The sequence below is a fragment of the Coenobita brevimanus genome, chromosome 91 (genome assembly GCF_032717465.1).
Source record: "Coenobita brevimanus isolate Jiangsu-jjx chromosome 91, ASM3271746v2, whole genome shotgun sequence".
NCBI classification, from domain to species: Eukaryota; Metazoa; Arthropoda; class Malacostraca; order Decapoda; family Coenobitidae; genus Coenobita; species Coenobita brevimanus.
The window spans coordinates 1,913,643-1,939,614 of record NC_137044.1 but is presented as its reverse complement, the minus strand read 5'-3'; the positions used below and the strand labels follow the sequence as shown (position 1 = coordinate 1,939,614).

The 25,972-nt window shown below is 41.1% G+C and overlaps 1 protein-coding gene across 1 annotated transcript; it reads left to right on the top strand.

Moving 5' to 3' along the window:
- The first annotated feature begins 8,785 nt into the window (after nt 1-8,785).
- LOC145411848 (pyroglutamyl-peptidase 1) lies at nt 8,786-19,147 on the top strand. The gene is made up of 4 exons (XM_080281806.1): nt 8,786-9,013; nt 12,053-12,179; nt 15,288-15,396; nt 18,952-19,147. Exons 1-4 carry the CDS (start codon nt 8,786-8,788, stop codon nt 19,145-19,147), a joined length of 660 nt encoding a protein of 219 aa, XP_080137932.1.
- The last annotated feature ends 6,825 nt before the right edge of the window (nt 19,148-25,972 follow it).

Below are 25,972 nucleotides of genomic sequence, written 5' to 3'. Positions count from 1 at the left end.
ATCATATATATCCCTAAAATTATAAATAGTTTTGGCACACACTACCTCATTCGGTTGTGCATTCCACTGATCAATTGTCCTATTAGGGAAACTGAATTTCCATACATCTTTATCACCTCTCTTTTTATGCTGTATTTTGCAATGTCCTCTTGCTGATGCTTCACACATATGATATATATTCATTTATGTCTATTTTCTGTTCCCCTGATATGCATTTATATAGCATAATCATGTCTCCTCCTCTCCTGCAGCGTTGGTAAATTCAATCTTTCCAGTCTTTCTCAGTAACTTAAATCCCTTAAGATTGGTACCCATCTTGTAGTGGCCCGTTGTACTTTTTCAATCTTATCTGTGTTTTTTGAGATGACGATTCCAGACTACTGTGATGCATACTCCAGAGTTGGTCTGATGAATATCTTCCTCAGCATATCTTCATTTATATATGTGAATGCTATTCTCATATTAGCAAGCAATGTATACATGTTTCGTACCTTCTCACTGATGTGATCATCAGGAGATAGTCTGTTCCTGATAATTACTCCTAGGTCCTTCTCCTTTTCTGATATGTGTAGGGTTGATCTTCCTAACTTATAATACCAATCTGGTCTTTTCTACTTTTACCAAATTTTATTACATGACACTTATCCACATTAAATTTCATTTGCCATGCTCCATTCATGAAGCTTGTTCAATTCCTCTTGCAGCTCTTTGCAAGAATCTATGTTAGTAATTTTCTTTTGAATTTTTGCATCATCTGCAACCATATTTAGATAGCTTCCGTTTCCAATTTTACTATCTATGTCATTTATATATACTAAAAACATAATATACTAAAAACATAACTGAGCCCTGTGGAACTCCGCTGGTCACTTCCCTCCATGATGAATAATTTCCCCTTAATATTGGTCTCATTTCCCTTTTTCTGAGATAATCCTGCATCCAACAGTGGAGATTGCCTTGGATACCTCCTTGATAGTACAGCTTCCATAAAAGTCTTTGGTGCGGTACTCTGTCAAATGCTTTCTTAAAATCTAAATAGATACTGTCCACCCATCCTTCTCTTTTCTGTAATGTTTCTCTAACTTTGTCATAATTGCTTAGAAGATTAGTAACACATGATTTTCCCTTCCTAAAACCGAACTACCTCTCTTTTATCACACCATGTTCTAGATGTTTTACCCAAACTTCCCTTATCAGCTTTTCTAGTATCTTACAACACTGGTCGGTGATACTGGTCTGTAGCTGAGTAGTTCTCATTGTGTTAAATTTGACTAGTGTACAGGTATTTGTAGACCTCACAGGTGGTTAAGAGGGATGAGTAAAGGACTCATGAATGGAATGGAATGAAATGGAATAATTAAAAAAGAAAAAAAAAAAAGGAAAGCGAGCACCAAGCCACTCAATGACCAAGTTTCCCCCTGGGGAGGGGGGGGGGGACAGAATACTTCCTCAGTATCCCTGCTTGTGGCAAAAGGGGCACTTTAATCTGCATCCTTCCCCTCTTCCCACTCTGCTCCTGTACTTTATCTGTCGTACCTCTCTGCCTTACATTTTCACTTTAATACCCACCAAACCCTCTTCCATTATAGTGCCATGTAGTCATTGTTTTAGCTTGGTACTGGCGCTTATTATTCACCTCCTCTTGTACTTCATGTGTCTTTTATCTCTCAGCCATATATTTTCACTTTAATAACCACCCAACCCCCTTCCACCTCAGTGCCATATTTTCATTGGCTTGGTGCTAACTTTTGCTTTTTTTTTTTTTTTTACTGTATTCAATGCATTTCCACTGACAGCACAGTATATAAATATATCCTGTGCTACTGGACACGACAGGGTTTATGTTACTGCACATGTGTGCAAATTTAAATAAACGATTGGTATTAAAATATGCCAATCAGTGATGTGTAGTAATGTACCCAATGTGCTGAATAACCTAACGTAGGAATTTTTTTTTTTTTTATTTCCCATAACAACTAGTATCTGAAGTGATCTCAGTAACGTAACTGATAAGGGTTTTTACTTTATCATTATCCATTGAATCAGTAGCAGTGCTGTAACAGTGTGAACAGGAAACTTCACTAAGCATACCCTACTGGAGTGCATACTGTTTTCATAGTGTTTGGAGTTAAAAGTACTTTTCCATAAATGAAATTTTGAGGCTAATTTTTATTTCACATTGACTGAACTTGAACTATACTGGACTAGCCTAACACTCTTATGTGAGATTTCTCAAAACTAAAAGTGAGATGTAAGATTTCTCAAAACTAAAGGGACTGGATTGGATAATTGGAAAACAAAGGAAAAGGAAAAGTTTGCACCAAGCTATTTATTGACTCTATGGCACTTAAAAGGGGTTGGGTGGGTATTAAAGCGAATATATAACGCAGAGAGGAAGCTATCTAAATATGGTTGCAGATGATGCAAAAATTCAAAAGAAAATTACTAACATAGATTCTTGCAAAGAGCTGCAAGAGGAATTGAACAAGCTTCATGAATGGAGCATGGCAAATGGAATTTAATGTGGATAAGTGTCATGTAATAAAATTTGGTAAAAGTGAGAAAAGACCAGATTGGTATTATAAGTTAGGAAGATCAACCCTACACATATCAGAAAAGGAGAAGGACCTAGGAGTAATTATCAGGAACAGACTATCTCCTGATGATCACATCAGTGAGAAGGTACGAAACATGTATACATTGCTTGCTAATATGAGAATAGCATTCACATATATAAATGAAGATATGCTGAGGAAGATATTCATCAGACCAACTCTGGAGTATGCATCACAGTAGTCTGGAATCGTCATCTCAAAAAACACAGATAAGATTGAAAAAGTACAACGGGCCACTACAAGATGGGTACCAATCTTAAGGGATTTAAGTTACTGAGAAAGACTGGAAAGATTGAATTTACCAACGCTGCAGGAGAGGAGGAGACATGATTATGCTATATAAATGCATATCAGGGGAACAGAAAATAGACATAAATGAATATATATCATATGTGTGAAGCATCAGCAAGAGGACATTGCAAAATACAGCATAAAAAGAGAGGTGATAAAGATGTATGGAAATTCAGTTTCCCTAATAGGACAATTGATCAGTGGAATGCACAACCGAATGAGGTAGTGTGTGCCAAAACTATTTATAATTTTAGGGATATATATGATAAAAATGGCTTAAGACACGGGACAGTACGAGCTTGACTCATTCCTGTTAAGATTCAAAGCTAAGGCAATCATCACGCCTAACAGATTAGATAACTCGTCCCCAGATGATTAATTATATCTATGTTTATCCAACCTAACTCATTCATACCTTAGAAATTCGAATTTTTACTGCTTTCCGCCTAACCTAATTTAATTTAAGGGCGGAAACTACTCGAGAAAGCTTTGAGACGAATGATATGAGAAGCCGGAATGACCATTTGCCGTTTGTAAACAAAGGGCGAGAGGCTCCGATCATGTTACCCCTACAGAGATCAGAGGACAAATGGCATATTTGTGGCGGCCTCTGGCAACCCTCGCGCATGCGCCGTAGGGGGCGGACAGGGGGACAGATCATAACGCTACACCGGAACTCGAGCGACTACGGCATAAGTCTGCCGGGGCCGCGCGCCCCTATGACCCGGAACTAGCCCGCCGCCACCATAGCAGGAATACTTGACTACCTTCCGGGGGAGCCTTCTCCAACCAGCTTCGGGGTGGAGCTGTTTTTCCAACTCCTACCAGCACCTCTGAGACGGTCTGTAGCCGCTCACCCCTCAACAAGAAGACGGCCTGTAAAGGCTCTGAGGACAATAAGGAGACAGCCTATACCGCTCCCGCCTTCATCAGGAGACGGCCTGTAGCTGCTCAACCCTCCTGAAGGAGACAGCCTGTAGCCGCTCTGAGGGAAATAAGGAGACGGCCTGTAGCCGCTCCGAAGGTGTCTTCCTCGAAAAGGCCTGTAGCTGCTCAACCCTCCTGAAGGAGACAGCCTGTAGCCTCTCTGAGGGAAATAAGGAGATGGCCTGTAGCTGCTCCCGCCTTCTTCAGAAGACGGCACGTAGGCACCCTGAAGGTGTCTTCCTTGAGACGGCCTGTAGCCGCTCAACCCCCCTGAAGGAGACGGCCTGTAGCCGCTCAACCCTCCTGAAGGAGACGGCCTGTAGCCGCTCTGAGGGGAATCAGAAGATGGCCTGTAGCCCTCCTGCCTTCTTCAGGAGACGGCCTGTAGCCACTCTGAAGGTGTCTTCCTTGAGACGGCCTGTAGCTGCTCAACCCCCCTGAAGGAGACGGCCTGTAGCCGCTCAACCCTCCTGAAGAAGACGACCTGTAGCCACTCTGAAGGTGTCTTCCTTGAGACGGCCTGTAGCTGCTCAACCACCCTGAAGGAGACGGCCTGTAGCCGCTCAACCCTCCTGAAGGAGACGGCCTGTAGCCGCTCTGAGAGGAATCAGGAGTCGGCCTGTAGCCGCTCCGAAGGTGCTCTTCTTGAGACAGCGGGTATTTTAATAATGGTAATCTTTTAAAGCTAACTTTGACCTCTTTAACTTTGGAAATTATTCCATATTTAAACTGGCTGCTTATATTGCAAGCAGATTACAAATATATGCATTAAAATAAGAAGAGCTGTAGATTTACCACGCTCCTCAGTGTTGCATAAACCAATGAGCAGCCTTAATTCAAACGTTTCTTGGCTCTAGCCAGTGGAGCTGAGTGAACAGGGTATACTTGTCACACTCGAATTATCCCTTTACTTTTCGTTTTCAATGGAAGGCAATCTGACGTCATTCTCATGACATCATCATCCTGTGCGTGAGACGACTGCGTATTACTTAGACTGTGGTTGTACCCAATCCTGGCAAGTGCTGGTCTGGCTGGAAAGTAGTCTGCAGAGGCGGCGTTCCTCTGGCTGGCTCCGTTGAGGGGAAGAGGGGCGCAAGGTAGTGGGGGACATAGGCCAGTCTGGCCTGGGCTCTTCGTGCGCTATATGCGCCTCCCTGTGGTCTCCCCTTGGGGTAGATGTTGCGCCACCCTGTCCGTGGTCTCCCGTTGGGGTGGGTATTTCGTGTGTGTGTGTGTATAAATAAATAAATATATATATATAGAGATATATATATAGAGATATATATATAGATATAAAATGTCATTTTTTCCTTGAAATTGTCTTATTTCGCGGCGAGTTTGTCCAATTTTATGCTCAATCGTCTGGCAAGCCTGTTCACTCCCCAAACCCCAGTACGAGGTGGCGAAAGTGGCTACTGATTGACTGGTCAGGAATGAGGACAGGGGTCGGGGCTCTGCACGGTTCAGTGCCACTGTAGACTGTTATTTGTTACCGGATGTACGGTACATGTGTGAGTTTCTAATCATCCGAGCAACCTCCACGCCTGTAATATAGTAGTGTAAGGGCACTGTGTCATCTCTTGACCGAGGCCATTCATATCCTCAAGAATTAGTTTTCTGTGCGCTCTGCATAAAGGTACAGTGATAAAGCGACTTGTTATTTAGGCGGTAGGCTTTACATTAATAGTTTGTCTTAAGTTTACCGACACCTTGTTCTGGCAAATGTATGAACAAGTATTTTATAAACCTAGTTTTACGCTTAACCCAGCCAAATAAATAGCTCAGCTGACGGTAATCAAGGGGAGACAGGACCACCTCGATTATTAGTTATTATTATTATTATTATTACCTACCTCTGTATTTAGCAAGGGCGTTGTCGAGTATTAGAAGTGGATCCATCAATACAAGGAAAATGTGATTATGTAAGGGATAGGTTAGGTTGAGTTAGGGTTTGGCTAGGTTAGATTAGGATAAATTAGATTGGCTTAAGAAAATTCGGGCATGGATAAATCAACACTGATGAGCCTAATTTCTTCCAAAATGGTGTTCTAAGATGGCGTCCGTTTGACTTCGGCACCGTTGGGGAATGTAAACAAGGCCGCTTTATAAATGCTTTACACTTTTAAGAGAGATTAAATACAGACTTGAAAACGCACGCAGGAAATAGTCAAAGAATCTCATGAAGGGCAATGGTAAAGGAAAAAAAATAAACCTCAAAATAAGATGGTCCCATGTCTCCCTGAAGATTGCTCAACTGACTTCCTAACTATTAATTACCAATGTAACTTAATAGCGTGTCAATGCCTTAATGAGACGTGAATCAGAAATTATATTTATGCTGCTGGAGGTTGTGCTATTTAGCTGAAAAGTGTCTTGTTAGATAGGCTAAATGAAATCTTATCAGCTATCAGTAGTCATGAAAAACTTGCCATTGTACTGAGGGGTTATTGTAACAGGTAATTGTGTATAATTGCTTGTTGATTCCATATTTTGTGTATAATTGCTTGTTGATTCCATATTTTGTGTATAATTGCTTGTTGATTCCATATTTTTTATCAAACTTTTCATGGACGTTGTGCCACTTTACGGAAATATTCAACTGTAAGCAAACTTAAGATAATGATAATTTTAAAGGTATTATTCTCCATTCAGCCATTTTTCAGGTGTTTGTAGCTGGCCCTCACCAATAAAAGCATCTGTTCTCTGAAACTTGTCAGAAATCATTACTATTGGAAATATACCAGTAGTAAATAGCAGGTGGTTCCTCCCAGGCATTAGGTTTCATCCTTTCTCCTTGCATACACGTTGTCAGTGTATGAAAGGAAAGGTATGCATTTATTTTTTACTAGCATATTTAGGTATGCATGGTGTTAGGTGATGATAATGATGGGGGAGTCAGGGGGGTTTTGCCCCCTCCCCCAGTTGGATCAGCTGCATGCACATTGATGAGGGCAGCATCAAATCTTGGGGAGAGCCATGTAATTTATATGTGCTTTAACTCTTTGTTATTATTAAATTCAGTGAACGTTCATTTTAGTTTAAGCATCAGAAGTGCCTTACCAGTTCAGTTCTTCTTTTTTTTAAATTGTTTTCTATATTTCTAATAATTTTTATGGTGGTAAATGGTGGTTTCTTGCCAACTTTGTTTTCTTTTGTTTGCCCATTCCAATTTCCTGTTTGTTTTCCCAAGTTCATTGGTAGACGTTAAATCCTACAAGCCTAACCCTTCATATGCAGAACTTAGCTTTACCTAACCTAACATAAACCAATCAGACTTAATGAAATAATGTAGCCTAACCAAACTGTCTAACCTAACCAAGAAATTTGAACAACCTAGCCTAACCTAATCTAATTTAACCTAACCTATCAATCTAAACAACCTAGCCTAACTTGTCTATCTGTCAGTCAATTGCCAGACACCCTAATCCCATAAAGGATGGCCACAAACAAATCACCTCCATGTCACTCTGTCCCCTGCCACTTCACTGCCCTTCCCCTCGCTCATACCCCACTCTCTCATATACCTCTCCACTCCATCCCTGTATCTCATCTTTGGCGTCCCCCCCTTCACCTTGCTCACATACATTCTCCTCATTAGTCTCTAGCTCTCCATCTTCTCCATGAGGCCAAACCACCTCAATGTATTTTTCCTAATGCTTCTATCGCATCCACACCATAACATTCCTTCACTTTCTCATTTGTCAGTCTGCCTGTCCATGTAAGTCCACATGCTTCTCTCAAATAACTCATTTCCACTGCTTTCACTCTTAACTTGTGTCCCTCCAACAAGGTCCTAGCTTCACTTTCATACGTTAGAGTTGCTAACACAGTACTGTCAACTGCATGACTTTTTTTACTTCCATGCCCACTTCCCTATTTCTTATCAATGCGATCAAAGAACCAGCAACCTTTCTTCCTTGTAGTAACCTTTCAAGCATTTCATCCTCCAAACTTTCATCCTTACTCATCACACTACCCAAGTCATCATCATCCAATCTTGTGGCGCTCCATGAGGAGCGTAGGAGCATGGGGCTAGGCAAGATGTTCCTGACATTTAAGATGAGAGTGACCAGCCTCACTCATCCCTTAGTGGCATTTTGTGAGCAATAAACCCCAACCATCCCTTGGATATAAACCTGCACAGGCTCAATCTGATTGGTGCGCCTGAATTATCCACTAAACCACAGGGTGCCATGATTTGGTTAAATGTTACCACCCAGCTTAGTAAATGGTTTCCAGGTGTATAGGAAATTGTTTGGCTTGTCACATGGTGTAGAGTCACCTGTAGGCAGAAGGAAGAGGAGAGAATGAAGGAAAGACAGAAGACAAAAGTCTGTTAAATTTCAAATTTGAAGACTCGTAGCTCCATCGCCTCATGGTCGCCTCACAATCTTGTCGCATTCTTGAGGACGTCACAACTGGTCGTGAGGTAGTTGTGACGTGGTTGTGAGTGAGTCGTGAGGAGAGCAGACTCGGGGCCAGTCGGGAGGCGTGGGAGCCAACTAGTATACGACCTTGAGTTGTGCCGCGGTTGGCCCTTGAGTCGTGTATGTGTGACAGGGGCTTAACTTAATCTAATCTAACCAAACCTAACCTAACATGGTAGTAACCAGACTTGCTGGAATGGAAAAGCTAATGAATTTTGGTAGATTTGAGGGGCTTTAAGTGTCCACTATCATGCCCAAGAAACAATACCTGTCAGGAAAATATAGAAAACAAACTGGAAGAATAAAAACGGAATTGCTAAGGTCTTTAAGCTGTTTAAACTAAACCTTGCACTTACCTTGATTTCCACTGGAATTGTTATAGAAAGATACTGTACCCGTCAGTGTTTGTAGAGGTGAGAGGTGACTATTGAACACCTCAAAAATAATAAGACTGAGTATGAGCTGAAAGGAAAGTTTTACACTGTGAGAGTAATTCTGGCATTTTGCTTTTTCTTTTCTACAGAGATGGATGCAACAAGAGAATTGTCTGAGAACTGCCCTGTTATTTATGTGACTGGGTTTGGTCCCTTTGCAGCCCATCCTGAGAATGCCAGCCAAGTGGCAGTGGAGTTGCTGAAAGAGGAGAAATTGGAGGAGGATCTGGGGGTGAAACTAGTGACAGAGACTCTTAGGGTTGAGTATGACTATGTGAAGAACACAGTCCCATTCAGATGGAAGGAACTTAAACCTAAGGTGACTCAGTAGTGCAGTTTTTCTTTATTGCAGTGCTTTAGCATTTAGTGTTGATAGAAGTGGCAGAATTCCAGCTCCAGGAAATTGAATCTGAGGATGCATTCCTTTAGATCTGTCCATGTTGCAGATGGTTCTCATTCTATTCTTATGGATATATCCATGTACTGCACTAGGTGGTAATATTGTACAGTACATGTCATGCAAAGAAGGATACATTATTCATCTACTCAAGTGGATGCACACGACCTTTTTGCGTGTACACACACACACACACACACACACTCATGGGGAGGACTGTAGTTTCAGAGTGGAAGTGAGCTGTGAGAGTAGTTCTGGTGCAACCAATGATGATATGTAGAATGTTATTCTGTATGGTCTGCATGGTGTTGTAGTGGATAGTTTCAGTGTAAATAAGCTGTGGGAGTAGTACTGGTGCAACCAGCGATGATACATAGCCTAGTATTTATGGTGCAGCCACACTTGCCCTTGAACATTGTCGGAAACATTGCTTGTGACATGTTAGATTCATGCCTCAAACATATTAGCAACATGTCACAGACATATTATGGGCAGTGTCACGAGCATGGTTTTCGAGAAAGTCACTGACGTTCAAAACAAAGGTGAAGTAGTCGTGTGGTCCAGACTTGTGAGAAACAGTACCCAGCGACATGGCAGTGAGGCAGGACGCCTTACTTGCTGCAGCAGCAATGGTTGTATGATGTGCACAACAGGGACAAAAAATACATGCTCGTCGGTGATTTTGTGTGCGTCCATCACGTAAGGCAAACCCCTATGGTGATGGACACATTTTTGTAAATGATCTCGGTAGAGATGACATTGGTCTGCTAATGGAGCAAGTGGGGGATACTTCAGAATTTTGTAATTTCTTGAGGATGTCAAAGACAGATTTTCAAATGGTATCATGGTTGCAGGTAATGTTCTACTGCTGTGTTAGATTCATGTCTGCAGCTCAAAGCCTCGTCCACACCGGTGCTACCAACATGGTTCCAGCAGAGTTGCCAACATGTTCGAGACACTTGTGTTTCAGACATGTCTGTAACATTGTTCCAGGCATGGTTTGAAACATGTTGTGAACACATGTTTCGAGCAAGTGAGGCTGCATCCTATGGTGTGCAAGGTGTTGTAGTGGGTGTTAGATAGGATGGAGTCCTATGTCATGAAGCATAGGGTATCACTTATCTGATACATTGTGTTGTAGAATAGGGAGAGTGTTTCTTTTTAATGCTGAAAGTCTGTCCCTGTTGTTGGGTGTTTGTGTAGGGGAGGAGGTGGGGAAGGTTGGTATTGATGTAGAAGATTGGACAGAATGGGCTGGGAAGGTAGTGGTTGTTTAGGGCAGGGCCAGGGTTTGATACATTTATGCTGCTTATCCCAGAACTTCTTGATTTTTTTTTTAAAGTCTATTTTGCTGCTTTCTTATTTATTAAAATACTGTGTCTACACAAATATATGCTTGTTTATTTCAGTTCTGTGTTGACACCACACAACTTAAAATTTTATTTAACCATTTTTCTTCACACATTTGCCCATTCTTTCATATGATAATATTGCTATACCATTCTGTTTTCTGTTATAAGCCTTTTGTACTTGGACTCTTCTCAGTTTTCCCTATTCTCTTCCACATCTTGGCACCCTTTCTGACCCACCAAAGAGTGTCCCATACTCACACAAGCATCACTATCTACTGTTTCTCTTATCAGATCATGCTTGCTCCATTATTCTACTGTATATTTGTAAAAGTTTGCCACTCTCACTAAATTGTATTTTACAGCCCTTCTATCTCCTTAGGGCCAGATTTAGGCATAAGCTAAACAAGTTACAGCTTAGGGCATCAGTCTCTGTAGGGGCCACTCAAAATAAGATTTTTAAAAGATTTGTTACAGTTTTATTATAGTTTGTATTAAAGTTGTGATTTAACCTAATTACTGTAATTCACTCACATGGATTTGTCATGCTTCGCGGCAGCATTCTTCTCAATTTCCATTGTTACAGAGCCTAATTCTTTATTAACAAGTATCATATAGGGCCTCTGCAGCTTTCCATTGCTTAGGGTCTCACAGTGTCTAAATCCAGTACTGTACCATATCTCCCCAACCACTGCTTGGGTTATTACCACCTCCATGTCTTTAGGGTCCCTGTCTGATACCAAACTGACCACAGTGTTTACTGTAGATACTGATTTTGGAGTATGGCCTGTATTATAGTGATGAAAGGGAAGAAAGAGGAAAAGGAATGTTTGAGAGCGAAAGCGATGTGTATGTGGATAAGGTAGCCTGGAGGACATTTCTGTCGTGGCCATACCCTGTTCAGGTAAGAGCAAGGCATCGGAGATAATGGTGGTGGTGACGACCATTTTCTTGGCTGAGAGTCAAGTTGAGATTGTGCATCGTATCATGGCCACATTCAGTTGATTCTGTTTACACACATTCATTTTTCCTCTTCACCTGTCTCCTGATGACTCTGCTTAAACTCATAAAGTATATAACTCCTCTCACCTCTCCTCAGTAGTGACTTCTTTCACGAACACTCCATATCTCTCTTTTAAGAAAAAATTTGTATTGATTCCTGCACTTTGTTATGTAGGATTCTTTGAACTTGCATCCTAGGAAACTTGAAATTTAGTGAGAGGTAGAAATGTGGATTACCGTACCTTAATTGCTGTAAAGAATTTTATTTAATTTCATTTGCCTTCTACTTTTAATTTGGTGGATGAGGTTTTATTGTATTGGTAGCTGTTTACCATTAGCAAAGGAGCTACAGTATGAGTGTATTGAACAATTTACTAACTGTGAGCCCTTCAGCTTGATTTGGCCAGTGTAAACTAAGAAGCAGTGCACAAATTGCAAAAAAAAAAGAAAAAAAAAAAAAAAGTCACATTGCTACATGGTAAGATTTTGGAAGCTTGGGAATAGTGAATTTGGAAGTACTGTTGTGTAGTCTAGTCTAGTTTAAATATGATGTAATGTGACAATAGTTTATTTGATGTAGTGCACATAGTATTTGTATGTGCCATTGCAGCTGGTGGTGCATGTGGGTGTGTCTGGAATGGCAGAAACCCTGACTTTGGAGCAGCTGGCTCACAACCATGAATATAGCAGACCTGATAATTGTGGGCTGATACCACTTAATGGATGCTGCTGTCCAGGTAAGTCATTATTCAAGCATTTATGTCTTTTGTAAAATATGCTGGGTAAGTGAAGTGGCACTACTTAGCATTCCATACTGGACATTTATAATCAGGTTGCATCTTTCACATACGTGGCCCTTGTGTTCCTATCTCTTGACTGGCTAAATGATACCTGCTGTATCTTATTCAAACCAAGTTATTGTATAGTCTGAAACCCATTTTTAGATGGAAGAGCATCACTAGAAGTAGTCCAGCCATTTAGTCAAGCCTTAAAATATTCACATGCAAGGTGGTTCATTGTAGCAAAGCCCCATGTGGTGGTTCATTGTAGCAAAGCCCCATGTGGTGGTTAACAGTAGCAAAACCCCATGTGGTAGTTCACAGTAGCAAAGCCCCATGTGGTTCACTTTAGCAAAGCCCCATGTGGTGGTTCACTGTTGTCAAGCTCCATGTGGTGGTTCAGTGCATCAAATCCCCATGTGGTGGTTCACTGTAGCAAAGCTCGATGTAGTGGTTCACTGTGGCAAAGCCCCATGTAGTGGTTCACTGTAGCAAAGCCCCATGTAGTGGTTCACTGTAGCAAAGCCCCTTGTGGTGGTTCACTTTCACAAAGCCCTATATGGTACTTCACTTTCAGCTCCCAAAGGATTTTCACATGCATTGTGCTTTAGCACTTTCCCAAATTCTCCTGTGGTTTGACATCTGTTTAATACTTCTGTAGAGTACTTTTTCCTCCTCCTGGAGGGTATAGGGGTATCTGAGGAAGAGCATTTGAAGTGCTGCTTACAAACATGGTGATTATGGAACTTTGTCAGGCTGCTACAGCATTGAGGAGAGAGGCATTTTAACTCTACTGTGCTTGTGAAAAGCATGTGAAACTGTCACTATCATTTTGTAAAATTCAATAAGACACAACAGGGTGTAGGTTGCTAGCCTCTGGTTAGCTAAAAGACTTACTACTTACACCATCCCTACTCCCCATCAGGCAGTGACATCAGTCCATTTCCTCATCTGCTTATTGGAGGCCCCTTGAAAGGATGGCATGGGAACGAAGAGCAAGTCTTATAACCTCTGGGTAGGATAGGAAACTCAGATGCATTATTCCCTTATGGCAGTGGATGGACAGCTTACAGGCTGTGCAAAAATTTATACTATTGCCCCTTCCGTCGGTTATTCTGTTATCTGAATTTGGCTACCAAAGCAAGAGGTGAGAAGCTTCACAGCTTTTGTCAAATTTTTATGACTCAGAAAATGGATAAACAAAAGCCACATGACAACTCATTGTAAGACAGGCTGTGGGGAAGGCTCTATTTGTTACCACTCCCTCCATGTTCCATTAAGGAAGTTGAGTGAATCAAAATCCGACCCCTTTGACCCTTTGGCCGCTACCTAGCATTGCACAGTGATTCCTCTAGACGCAGCCTAAGTTACTAAAAAATGAAAGTGCTAATTATAACTTTGTTGGTACCGTACCTTTTTAATAGGAAATGACTGTGAAGTTTCCATTTTTTACTGTGATAACAGCAAAAAGTCCACCTTTCAACAAGAAAACTGACATTTACTGAGGAAAAATGCAAAAATAATTAATTTTTGCTATTGTCTAATTTTGCATCTGTAGTGACTTGCATTGCTAACACTTTGCTAAAATACATTACAGAAGCATGGTCATGCCTGAGAACCAGCTTACCTTTCATAAGAGTTCATAGGCCTATTTCATTTTTCAGTAAGACCCATTATGAGATATATATCAGTCATAACACTAGCCATCATTTGGATTCATCGTGGGTAAAACAAACAAAACTTCAGTAATCAGTCCGTTTTTATTTTATTATTCAGGCTGTTATTGTTATTCTGGCTTAGTTGCTGTTTTCTGCAACATGTGGCAGAATATCCTAGGTTTGCGTTCAGCTTAACTTCAAGAGAATGCAGTACAGAAAAGTTTTTTGTCGGCTGTAGACTGTAGTTGCCTGATGCATCATGAAGAATGATTACGTTAGTAGGGTGACCACAGTCTCCTAATGCGGCAAGGGGGTTGATGTGTCATTGTGAGGTAAATAATGTTTTAAAAGAGCTGCCTTTACCGAAGCTCATTATTACTGGAACCTACAAGATATTGCCCTTTCACGATGAGTAAGTGATTCTAGGCCGTAAGAAAGGAGAGTTGACAATTCTAATCCCTTACAGCTCATTCTCTTAGTTGCAAGGGAGGTTCTCCTTGTCTTGATAGTTTAATTACTGGACTAATTAAGGCACATGATATCCATATAACAAAAATTGACCTTCCTAGATGGACGTGAACACATTTAACTACACTATGATGTGGTCATCCCCTTGCAGTGCTTTAGTACCAACAGAAAATACAGCTCTTAAACACTCCATTACTCCTTCACTGAATGCTGCCTCCCCACACTACAACACACCTAATCACTTCATGCACCGCACAGTGACAACACAGATAATTCTTAACTTCAGCGCAAGAACAGGTCTCAGGGAGCACACAATTTAAGCCACTGGTTTTACGCAGTGGCTGAGTTTATATCCAAAGGAGCCTGGGGCCACAGCAACATCTGTCAATCTATCTGTTGCCAGATGTCTTAATCCCATAAGGGTTGACCACAAACAAATTGCCTCCATGTCATTCTGTCCCACGCCACTTCACAGCCCACGCGCCCCCTCTGATTCATTACCAAACGAATTTTTCATTACCAAATTGGCCCACATTTGGTAATGAAAAATACCAAATTGGAACCCTGACAGGGGAGGGAGGAGGAGGGAGGAAGGAAGGGGTGAAGGGGCCGTGGTATAAACAGCTGTTCGGCGTCGCGCAGTAATTTCAAATTACGGGTGGGAGAAAATTCAGATTTTTTTTTTTCTTTTTTTGGCCATTTCTGGGTTCCGAAGGTCCAGGCCCACAATGTCCGGTAAGTGAGGTGTCCGGAAAGTGGGTGTCTGGATTGTACAGGGATTACTGTATTCAAAATGTGGGGGGTTGGGATATGAAGAAATTGTAGCCAAAAATATTTTTTTGTGCTGCCATTGTATAATAATCTTTGTCACTGAACTGTGTTTGCATGTTTTACTGCTTTCCCACTTCTTTACCTCTTTAGTACACTTGCAACCTTTCAGAAGGAGACCAGATGCTGCAATCTATCCTTCGTATGGATCTTGTCTCCAGCTGTCTCAACAAGATGACTCATCTCAAACTTCCCTGTGCAAAGTCCACAGACCCAGGAAGGTTAGTCCTTTCAGATAATTTCTTTGTTAACATACATTACTATGATTGGCTTTCTGTCTGTCTCAGGACATGAAAATTTATTGATGGAAGTTGTGGACCACATAATCAGACCAAATGATTACAATGTCATAATTCCACTTAAGGATCAGTCATACTAGGTTTGACCATGGTACAACAGAAGTGTTCTGTGAAGTGCAAGCTTAATCATGCATTCTTCCATGCATCAGTTAGTCCTTCTTTGCTCCATCAAGAGTGTAGGGGCCATGAGGCTGAGGTACTTGCTTCAGTCATATTAAGGTGAGTTTGACCAGTCGCTCACCCTGAATAAATACCATTCTAGAGTTTATCTTTATGGGCCACATCTAGTTGGAGTGCCTAGACCCACTTAAATCAAGTGCCAAAATAAGCTAATTGCTGCAATTCCTAGCAGTGACTGGTAATTGTTGGGAAAAATGTATCTCGGATATGAGGTGACTGGTATAAGAAGGATGTGACCACCTGTCTCAGTTTTGCATAATTTGAGGTTAAAGTAGGTAAAACATTTCTCTATGGTTCTGATACATATCCATTATGATTTGTATCAACAGAATCATCTAGTGGAGTGTTTTTCAGTGACACATTATCATCATCATCATCATCATCATCATCATCATCATCTAATCCTGTGACGCCCCATGAGGAGTGTAGGAGCCCGGAGCCAGGTAAGTTGCTCCTAATATTTAAAATGAGAGTGACCAGCCTTGCTCATCCTTGAGTAGCATTATGTGAGAAACAAACCCCAACCACCCCTTGGATATAAACTAGGCCATGCTCAATCTGATTGGAGTGCCTAAATTTCTCACTAAAGCACCAGGCCCCATAGTTTGGTTATATGGTTACCACCCAGTGTAGTAAATGGTTTCCTCGTGTACAGAAAACCATTTGTCTTGTCGCTTAGTGTAGGGCCACCTGTAGACAGAAGAAAGAGGAAAGATTGAAGGAAAGAAAGACAAATGAGTAAGGAAGGAAAGACAAATGAGGAAGGAAGGAAAGAAGGAAGGACGAGAGGAATGGTCGGTTACCTGAGAGCAGCACTATATCGAGTGAGTGGATGGTGAGCGCCCCCTCCCGCCACACCACAATAGTATGTTGCAGTATTTTATAGGCAGTTATTCAACATACTGAGCTACCTAATCCTCATTAAAATGTTACTTGTTGGAGGAACTGTGTGTCCTTAAACATCATTAGTAAAAGGATGGAAGCCTGTAAAGCCTTGTACACACCGAGATACAAAGTCTAGGGACAGTCCAGCGGCTATGTATCTCGACTGTTGCGGGACAATCCAGATACAGATTGGCGACAGTCCAGAGACACTTTGGAGACAAGGCAACTTTGTCTCTGGATTGTCAAGAGACTGTCGCAAGACGGTCCCTAGACATTTCTGCCACTTTCTCATTGAACTGTTGCTAGACAATCAAGAGATGGTCCAGTGACTTTGTCGTGCATCCAGACCAAGCTGTAGGGAAGAATTGGCGGGAACAACCAACAATTGTCATATTAAACTCAAGAAGTGATATTCCAGTCATAGGCAGAACGTACATGTGAAGATATACATATATGGACGAATACCAATTTTATATATATATATATATATATATATATATATATATATATATATATATATATATATATATGTATATACACACACACACATATAGCCTGACTCCCTAACCCCGCACAGGGTTGCCACAGACAAAACGCCTCCAAGTCGCTCTGTCATCCACCATTCGACTGCCCTCCCCCCAACTTACTCCCCTCTTCCTCATATATCTCTCAACTCCATCCCTCCACCTCATCCCTGGTCTTCCCTTCCCTCTCCCTCCCTCCACTTCACCCACATACACCTTGTTAGTCAGTCTTTCATTCTCCATTCTCTCCACATGTCCAAACCACCTCAGTGTATTTTTCCTAATTTTCTCAGCCACATCCACATCCACCCCACAACGTTCCTTCAGTTTTTCATTCTTCACCCTGTCCCTCTATGTCACTCCACATGCTCCTCTCAAGCAACTCATTTCCACTGCCCTCACTCTTGACTTGTTCCCCTCTAGCAAGGTCCATGCCTCGCTTCCATACGTCAGGGTAGGGATCACAATACTATCATGCAGTGACTTCTTAACTTCCATATATATATATATATATATATATATATACTGTATATATATCTATCTATCTATCGCAAGACGCCATAATCCCGTATGGGGTGGCCATTTGACTCTGAGTTATTTCTTTTACAGGGAGGGGCACTAACCCTCCACCAACCCACTTGACACGTAGGGAGCACGTATGGTTTGGTTATATGGTAACCACCCAGCGTTGTAAATGGTTTCTTGGCTTACAGGAAGCCATTTGGCTTGTCACTCAATGTAAAGCCACCTGTAACGGAAAGAAAAGGATTAAGTAGTGACAGGAAAGATGGGAGAAGTAGGAAGAGAGGAGGGCAGGCACAGAAAAAGGATGATCAAGGCTAAGGAAAAAGTAGGCAGCACTATATATATATATATATCTATCTATCTATCTATCTATATCTGTATCTATATCTGTCTATCTATCTATCTATCTATCTATCTATCATTCTTTCCTCGTCCTTCTCCCTACGGGTAACTTTACACTCCCTCCCCTATCTTTCTTTCCTTCATTCTTTCCTCTTCCTTCTGCCTGTGGGTGACTGTACACTGAGTGACAAGCTAAATGGTTTCCTGTACACCAGGAAACCATTTACTATGCTGGGTGGTAACCATATAGCCAAATTTGGCACCTGGTGGTTTAGTGGGTAATTATTGTGCTCGAATCGGATTGAGCCGGTGAAGGTTTATATCCAAAGGGTGGTTGGGGTTTATTGCTCACGTAATGCCATTCAGAGATGAGTGAGCCTGGTCACTGTCATCTTAAATGTCAGGACCAACTTGCCTAGCCCCGGGCTCCTATGCCCCTCATGGCGCAATGTAGGATTGGATGATGGATGGATGGATGGATTATTATTATTATTATTATTATTATTGTTATTGTTATTATTATTATTACTGTTTTTATTGTTGTGCCATGCCACAGTGCAGGCCACTTGGTCAATAAATACATTTGTTGAAGCATCTTTTAAATGTAGCTACTACTGTTAAGCCTGTATTGCCTTCTTTAGAGTTAAGGGGCCCAAGGTTTATGTCATATTCCAGAACACTCAGGGAAAGGAGATAAACCTACCTTCAGGCAGTATTTTACATGATAAGAAAACTTTCAGTTGTCTTTCGGATTTGAACAAGTATCAGTAAGGCACAACTCTGTGACCCAAGCACTCAGCTGCAGAAAGCCCTTGGCACTTGACTGCAAAACCTCTAGGCAAGGGCCCATCATTTGAATGTAGTGTACTGTTATACAGCAATCGTTATTTTTGCTGTTTCTGCACTGTACTGTGCTTGTACTGCATTTTCATGTATTGCAGGTGAGACCCACTGTTTATACTAATAACAGGGATATATTTGGTAGTTTTTTACCATTATTTTGCACTTGGGATGGTTTCAGGTTCTTGTGTGACTTTGTTTACTACCTCTCCCTGAATGAAGATCGTACACGCTCAGCCTTTATTCACATCCCTCCACTCTCTAAGTCTTCAGCCAAGGATACTGCTGCTGCCATTGCTGCTGCTATAAAGGAAATGTATCGGCAAGTGCTGGAGAATGATTTAGAAGAGGACTTACAGCAAGAAGTTGCACTATAAGTGATATGTAATTAGTGTGGGTTGTTATCATTTGTTTTGAGAGTTGCAGTTATCGGATGTAGTTATTGTAACTTAATAACATTATTTGACTCAGATGATGTGCTTAATTACTGTTCACAAGCGGCCTTATTATCCATATAAGAGTACAATAATATAGAGAGTATTTTAATGGTACCTGGGAAGGTTTTTCAAATTGATCATGTAGCTATGCAGTTGCAGCAAAGTACTGTACTGTACTGTATGTTCTGTAGGTGATGATGAGGAGCCAACTTGTGGTGTTGCTGTGCATCCTGGGTGGAAGAGCTGCATGCAGCATCCACTCTGGAGCCAGACTTCCTCATATTTTCCCGCACCTCTCCGTGGGAAGTGCCTTGACCTGATCAAGGTGAGGCACTGTTTACCACAAAGTAGTGCCAGACTCCTACATGACGAATGTATTGTACTATACTTGTAGGGTGGCCCCACAGAAACAGTTGCCTAGTCTACCCGTGGGTGATGGATCTGTTTGGCCAGACAGACTGGTATAACAACAACAACAACAACAACAGCAACTGTATGCAATGACAGAAGATGAGATTAACTGTGAAGTGAATACCTTAATCAAACCCCTGTGATTAACATAGGTTGCCAGTACGTTTTCCAAATGTTGTGTTTGAACATATGCCTCAGCGCAAAACATCCAATTGCTTACTCGTGCATTTGCTCAAGTAGTGAACTTTTGTTCCCTTAACCCCCGCCAGTCTCATTGCCTCATATGAGGCGGTATGCAGGCCACCCCTGGGCTCACTGATCACCTCATATGAGGCGATAGGTCTCCATGCCTTAATTTCAAGCACAAGGAAGCATTAGTGTTTCCATGGGAATGTTGAGTCTCCCTCTTCTCCATCAGAGCAGTTACCAAGCTCTGCCACACCGCAGTTGCCAGATACCACATATTTAGTAATTCAGTTATCATTTGTAGCTCAGCAGTGGTGGATTCATGCCCGTCTACCTCCTGCGGTGCTGGCGATTTATTGCTGCCCTCACACCCACCCAAGATTTGTAAAATACAAAAAGATGAGAGTGATGAAGAGTTCAGGCTTAGAAACACTTGATCTGCTGACAAAAGATCAACTTAATATTAAAGAAAAAATGTCTGAAAACATTGACTCAGGGAAGGTAACTGTGTTGAAAAGAATTAGTTCTGCGAGGGTTAATGATTGGTCAGGTATTTGTACAGGTAATGAGTTAATACTGATGTATCTGAGAACAGTGCATTCCAGCTAGGATGAAAATTTTACTGGAGTTTAACAGGAAATAATGAATTAGATTCTAATTTCATATTGTTGTGACTTTTTAATGTCTTTATGCTGTTATAGGTAATTTATATGTCTTTATGCTGTTATAGGTAATTTATATGTCTTTATGCTGTTATAGGTAATTTATATGTTACACGTCTTTCAGTTTAAATATTTAAGATTATTCCTTTCCTTACATAACCTAGTATGGTGCACTATTATGAGCATATTGATGTTTTATGATTTATGTGGTACAGTGCATAGAGCAAAAAAGTGTACATCCTTCATTGTGATATAATGGCACTACTGCAATTCATGCTGTGAATGGCTGTGACATGGAGTGATTTTATCGTGTAGCTGATGATTATATTGTTGCCCAAGATACTTTTTCCCCTTTCTTATGACAGTCAGGGCACATATTTCTTATTAGGATGCAGGATGGTAAAACCACAGTAGACAATAGTTTTAAGTACTTGTCTGTGCTTTTGGTAATTGAATTTCCAGATAATTTTTATTTTATACAGACTAGTTTATATAGAAGAATAGTGTGTTATATATTTTATACAGTATTTACTATATTGGTATTCATGTCTTCTGTGTGAATGTGTTGTAAAACTTTCATGATGCTTCAGCTTTTTACTGTACATGAGAAATGATGATTCTTTGTGGGTGCATTATGATATAAAGTCCATATATCACACACAAAACCTAAAAGATTGTCTAGCACACATACTTCATCGTCGTCGTCTTCATCGTCGCCACTGCCACCCCCACACCCACCACACCACACCACACCACACCACACCACACCACACCACACATCACATCACATCAAATATATCATATATCATTGTCATTCATTATCATTATAATCATCTCCATAGAAAATGATTTCCTATGCATCATCACTGGTTGCACCAAAATCACTCCCACAGCTCACTTACACTTTGAAAGTAAAGTTTTTGTTGGAGAATCATTTGATGTAAGAGGCATACAATTCTGTGCTGCAGCCTGTGCTACCGTACATCACCCCTGTCATTACGTGAGCATGACAACACAAGAAGACACAAAACAGTCTCCACACAAACAATACTGGAGCCCTGACAACAACAATCCACCTCCGGACATTCCAACATTAGCAGTGAAGATACATCTACAGCAATGAATATGCTTCTCATGGCACCATACAGCTCATCACATATTTCATTACTAACCCCTCAAAATCTCATGGTTGCACATCTGAGGAGGCAGTGTTGTTGGTGGGGCCTCACCAGGTATGGATGTGCAAACAAAAGAACAAGCCAGGTTAAAAGAATTTCTTAATAGAAAATTTATATATTTTGTTCTTGGGATAACTTAACTATTGTTTGTTTACATTGTACTAACAAAACGACTCTTAAATTTACAGTTCTTAATGTAACAAATTTCACTATGAGGTTGGTGCAAAAAAGCAAATGATTAATGTGTAGATATAATTACCACAGTGGTGTGGTAATTATTAATGTGTAGATATAATTACCACAGTGGTGTGGTAATTATTGTGTAGATATAATTACCACAGTGGTGTGATAGCATTTGTTGATGTGTCCCAATCTCAGATGTATTAAGTCTTGGTGTAACTTAACCTATTCGTCTAATCCCATTAAGCACCCAATTAACTGTTTTAACCCCTTCTGTACTGGAAATGTGATTTAATGTACCCCCGTATGTCACTTGCAAACACCTGTGAGACACTGGAACCGCTACCGTGGTTCGCTGGTTCACCCGCTAATGAATGGCAGCATATGGGCCTCAGGGTAGCCCAGTAAGGCTGTTTCTGAGGACCTTGTTATGGCAACAGTTCTGTGTTTTGACAGCAAAGACTGTGACGAAGTTCCGACAAATTCCGATATCATAAGATACTTCATGACTGAGTTATACTTGAACCAGTGGCTTGCTCACTCATCTACAATGCAAATATATTGCTGTTTTTACCTTTGCAACTTACTACATCAGTTTGTGAGCTTTTGACATATATTATAAAAGAGGTTTAGCTGTATTTTAGTCTTGTATTTTAGTACAGTATTGTTTTTGTCTGTGGTAGGGATAATGATTGCAGCTTTACAGAATTTCAACTGGGGAGTGAAAGTCATACAGTAGATCAGTTATCCAGATTATTTAGAAGGTTCACATTTTTTGTAGTGTGAATGTGGATGTGATAGGAAGCGTTAGGAGAAACACATTGAGGTGGTTTGGCCATGTGGAGAGGATGAAGAGCGAGAGACTTACGAGGAGAGTTTATGTGAGTGAGGTGGGTGGCGGGAGACGGAGGGAGAGGCCAAGGATGAGATGGAGGGATGGAGTGGAGAGGTATATGAGGGAGGGGTGTGTGAGCTGCAAGCAGGGCAATGAAATGGCGGGGAACAGGGCGACATGGAGGCTATTTGTTTATGGCCACCCCTTACGGGATTAAGGCATCTTGCAATAGACACAGTAGGTATAGACTTTTTTTTTTTTTTTAACACTATATCCAGACTAAAATTGTTCTCAGTTTTAAAGATATCCTTGAATAGTTTGCTATGTAGAGTACAGTGTCTAAGCAGTCTTTTATAATACAGTAAATTTATAGGTATGTTAAACTAGATTGTAAGTTTTTCAGTTTAGGGTGTCAGCCTTTTCTTTGGTAGTCATATTTGGATATCAGGTCTTCTGTGGTAACAGATCATTATATTCACCAGTGGGATATTCCTGCCAGTTAAAGGGTTAAAAACTCTTGTTAACCCTTTCAGTCTGGGACGTACTTTGCATGTTATGTTAATTTATGGCAAAGAGTTGGCGTTGGAGAGGAGTCTTCAAGTGGTTCCACCATTGCCTTGAGTGGAGAGTGGATGAGGCTTTTGACTAAGAACAGAACCTCCTTATCCTACCCTGCACCCTGTGAGGAGGACCCAGTCTGGGCTGGTAAAGTCCTGTCTCGCATGGTGGTGGCTGCTCCCTATGGTTTTTTTGCACAAGGAAAATTACTTTCTTGTGGTCATTTCCTTGCTCCTCACACTAGCTGGAGGCACTGAGTGCAATCCTGGACCCCCCAAAAGACACACATGCTTACTTTGTTCCCTACCCATCACAAACACCAGATGAGCACATGGATCCATTTGATGTAACCCTTGTAGAGAATGGATCCAGTGAAACCCACCACTACACCCACCACCAACTGCACATATAAGTACTGTTATTCCTGACATCTGTGGACATACCCTCTGCTAAGATAGCTGGGGTGACTTATGACACTGGATTAACCTTCAAGGATCAAATACAAGACATCAAGAGGTGGTGCACCCCCAGACTGAGTTCATTCAGAGCACTTACGGTAACAGAGTTTGGCTAGCAAAAAAGAAACTCTCCCTGTTCTTCAAACGTATGAGGCATTTCCTCGGGGACTACGGTACATTTTTATAGTTTTGAGAAAAACTTATGAGTGACTGCCAGCATTCTTGCACGACATTGGATTATGCTATTTCCTACCACTTGAGGGCAAAATTTGCCTGGCTTGATACACAAAGCAAAAATTCAAGGTATTGCCAGCTTGAATCCACAGAGACTGGGAAATATAAAAGTGGTGTGGCTGCCATTCATGCAGGTGATACTTCATGTTAAATCAGTGATGTCTTATGGCTCTCTGGCATGTTTCCACATCCCATCAAACACCTATTTCAACACCTCGCAGACAATACAGAGGAACGCCCAGTTTATAATGACTAACTGCACCAAAACAACTCATGCAGCTTACTAACATTTTGACACTAAGGTCCTCCATGTCAGAGAATATCTTGATATGAAAGGTGCACAATTCAACATGGCTGCCTGGGCCAGTACATAACACCCGTCATGACGTAATAAAGCCACTTAACACAATTAGGCACTTAAAACGATCACCACACAAACATTACCAAACCCTCTTCAACAACGTCCCACCCCCAGATATTCCTGCACAGAAATGGGCAATAGATCAACTTGATCAGGACACTACACCTCAAACCTCTGCTCCCGACATTCACCTGAGTTCGCCAAGCTAGAATTAGGTTGGGATATCATCCAGCCCTGCTCAGTAACCATCTTCAGTTTGGGTTGTGTGGAGTCATAGATGACATGTTCTGTGTTTGAAGAACAGGCCCAGACAGCATGACACACAGAATGGAGCACTGCACAGCACGCCACACTAAGACTCGTACACAACATTGTTGATTTAAGATACCTATGGGACAATCCCACTGGGGCAGTTGCTTACCTGCAGTTGATGGGTCTGCTCAGCCATGTGGACTGGAAGTTAAGCAACAAAAACCACAATGACATACAATTTTACATAGCTGAGGAGGGACCCCTTGGGGTGAATATGGTAAAAAATTTTACTCATCTGAGGAGACCTTTTGGGGTGAATAAGGCAAACAATTTTACTCAGCTGAGGAGAAACTTCTTGGGCTGAAATTTATTTATTCACTGGCACAGTATTACCTGGTATCATGTGTAGGTTGTACAGTAGTTGGGGAAATCCCAGAATTTATTCAGCAATGGGAAATTCTTGCCTGTAAAAGGGATAAAAGATTTATCACACACAGTAATTGCTTTAATGGAAGTTTTTTTTGTGCAGTTTGGGCATCATTCAGATTTCACGATTTTTTTCTGTGCTGTACAGTACCCTGGTGTACTTTACTAAGCAGATTGTACAGTACAGTACATTCTCTCTCTCTCTCTCTCTCTCTCTCTCGACTTATATTACTGCATGCATATGTATGTAATGTATTGCAATACTGTACTTTAAAAGAATTTCATTTCTTGAACCCTCTTAGTGCTAGAAGCATCCTTTTGCTGAATAAAATCATCAATAGTTAGCTATAATAAGCTCACTTTAAGATCCCAGCTGCACTTACAGGATTAAAGCAGTCAGCCTGAAGGGTTGTTATGAATACAATACTGCTGTGTTAGCATTATCATCAGTGTCATCATCATTGTTGTTATATTCATCATCATGACCTTTTATCCCTCCTAAGGATAGTGTAAAGTAGGGTCCAGAAAACAAGGAAGAATTAGCAGCAATATGCCTGGTGAAGTGGGCCAAACAATCAATCACACACCATTGAAGCCCTAGAATCCTGGCTCCATTTTACGTGCCTAACAATCTGCACAAATATTTTGGTATTGCTTATAGGTGCACTTAACATACACTTGCCAGATAGAGTAAAATATTAGAAAATATAATTACCAGTGGTGTTTTTGACTTGCTATGATCAGCTTCCATGTTTCTGATCATTATATTTTGGAGGAATTATTGCTTCAACCACTCCTTTTTCAAGTTCTCTGTATAGTACTCTATTATCTAGTGCTCTATGAGGGCTCTTCTTAAATGTAGTAGTATTTATTAAATGGCATCTATTGGGGGATAACTTTGATTACGGGTAATATTGGTGTTGAAAGTTAAGTAAAGGGTTAGGTTTTATTCTTGTCACTTGCAGGAACTAGGATGAACAGTGGTCGTTCTTTGGTTTGTACTGATGTGGTTTCTTTATAATGT

What these genes read in the sequence shown, in the direction of transcription:
- LOC145411848 (XM_080281806.1), top strand. Translation starts at nt 8,786, where the DNA reads ATGGATGCAACAAGAGAATTGTCTGAGAACTGCCCTGTTATTTATGTG. An exon ending in GGAAGGAACTTAAACCTAAG is followed by an intron (nt 9,014 to 12,052) that starts GTGACTCAGTAG and finishes GTGCCATTGCAG; the next exon opens with CTGGTGGTGCATGTGGGTGT. An exon ending in TAATGGATGCTGCTGTCCAG is followed by an intron (nt 12,180 to 15,287) that starts GTAAGTCATTAT and finishes GCAACCTTTCAG; the next exon opens with AAGGAGACCAGATGCTGCAA.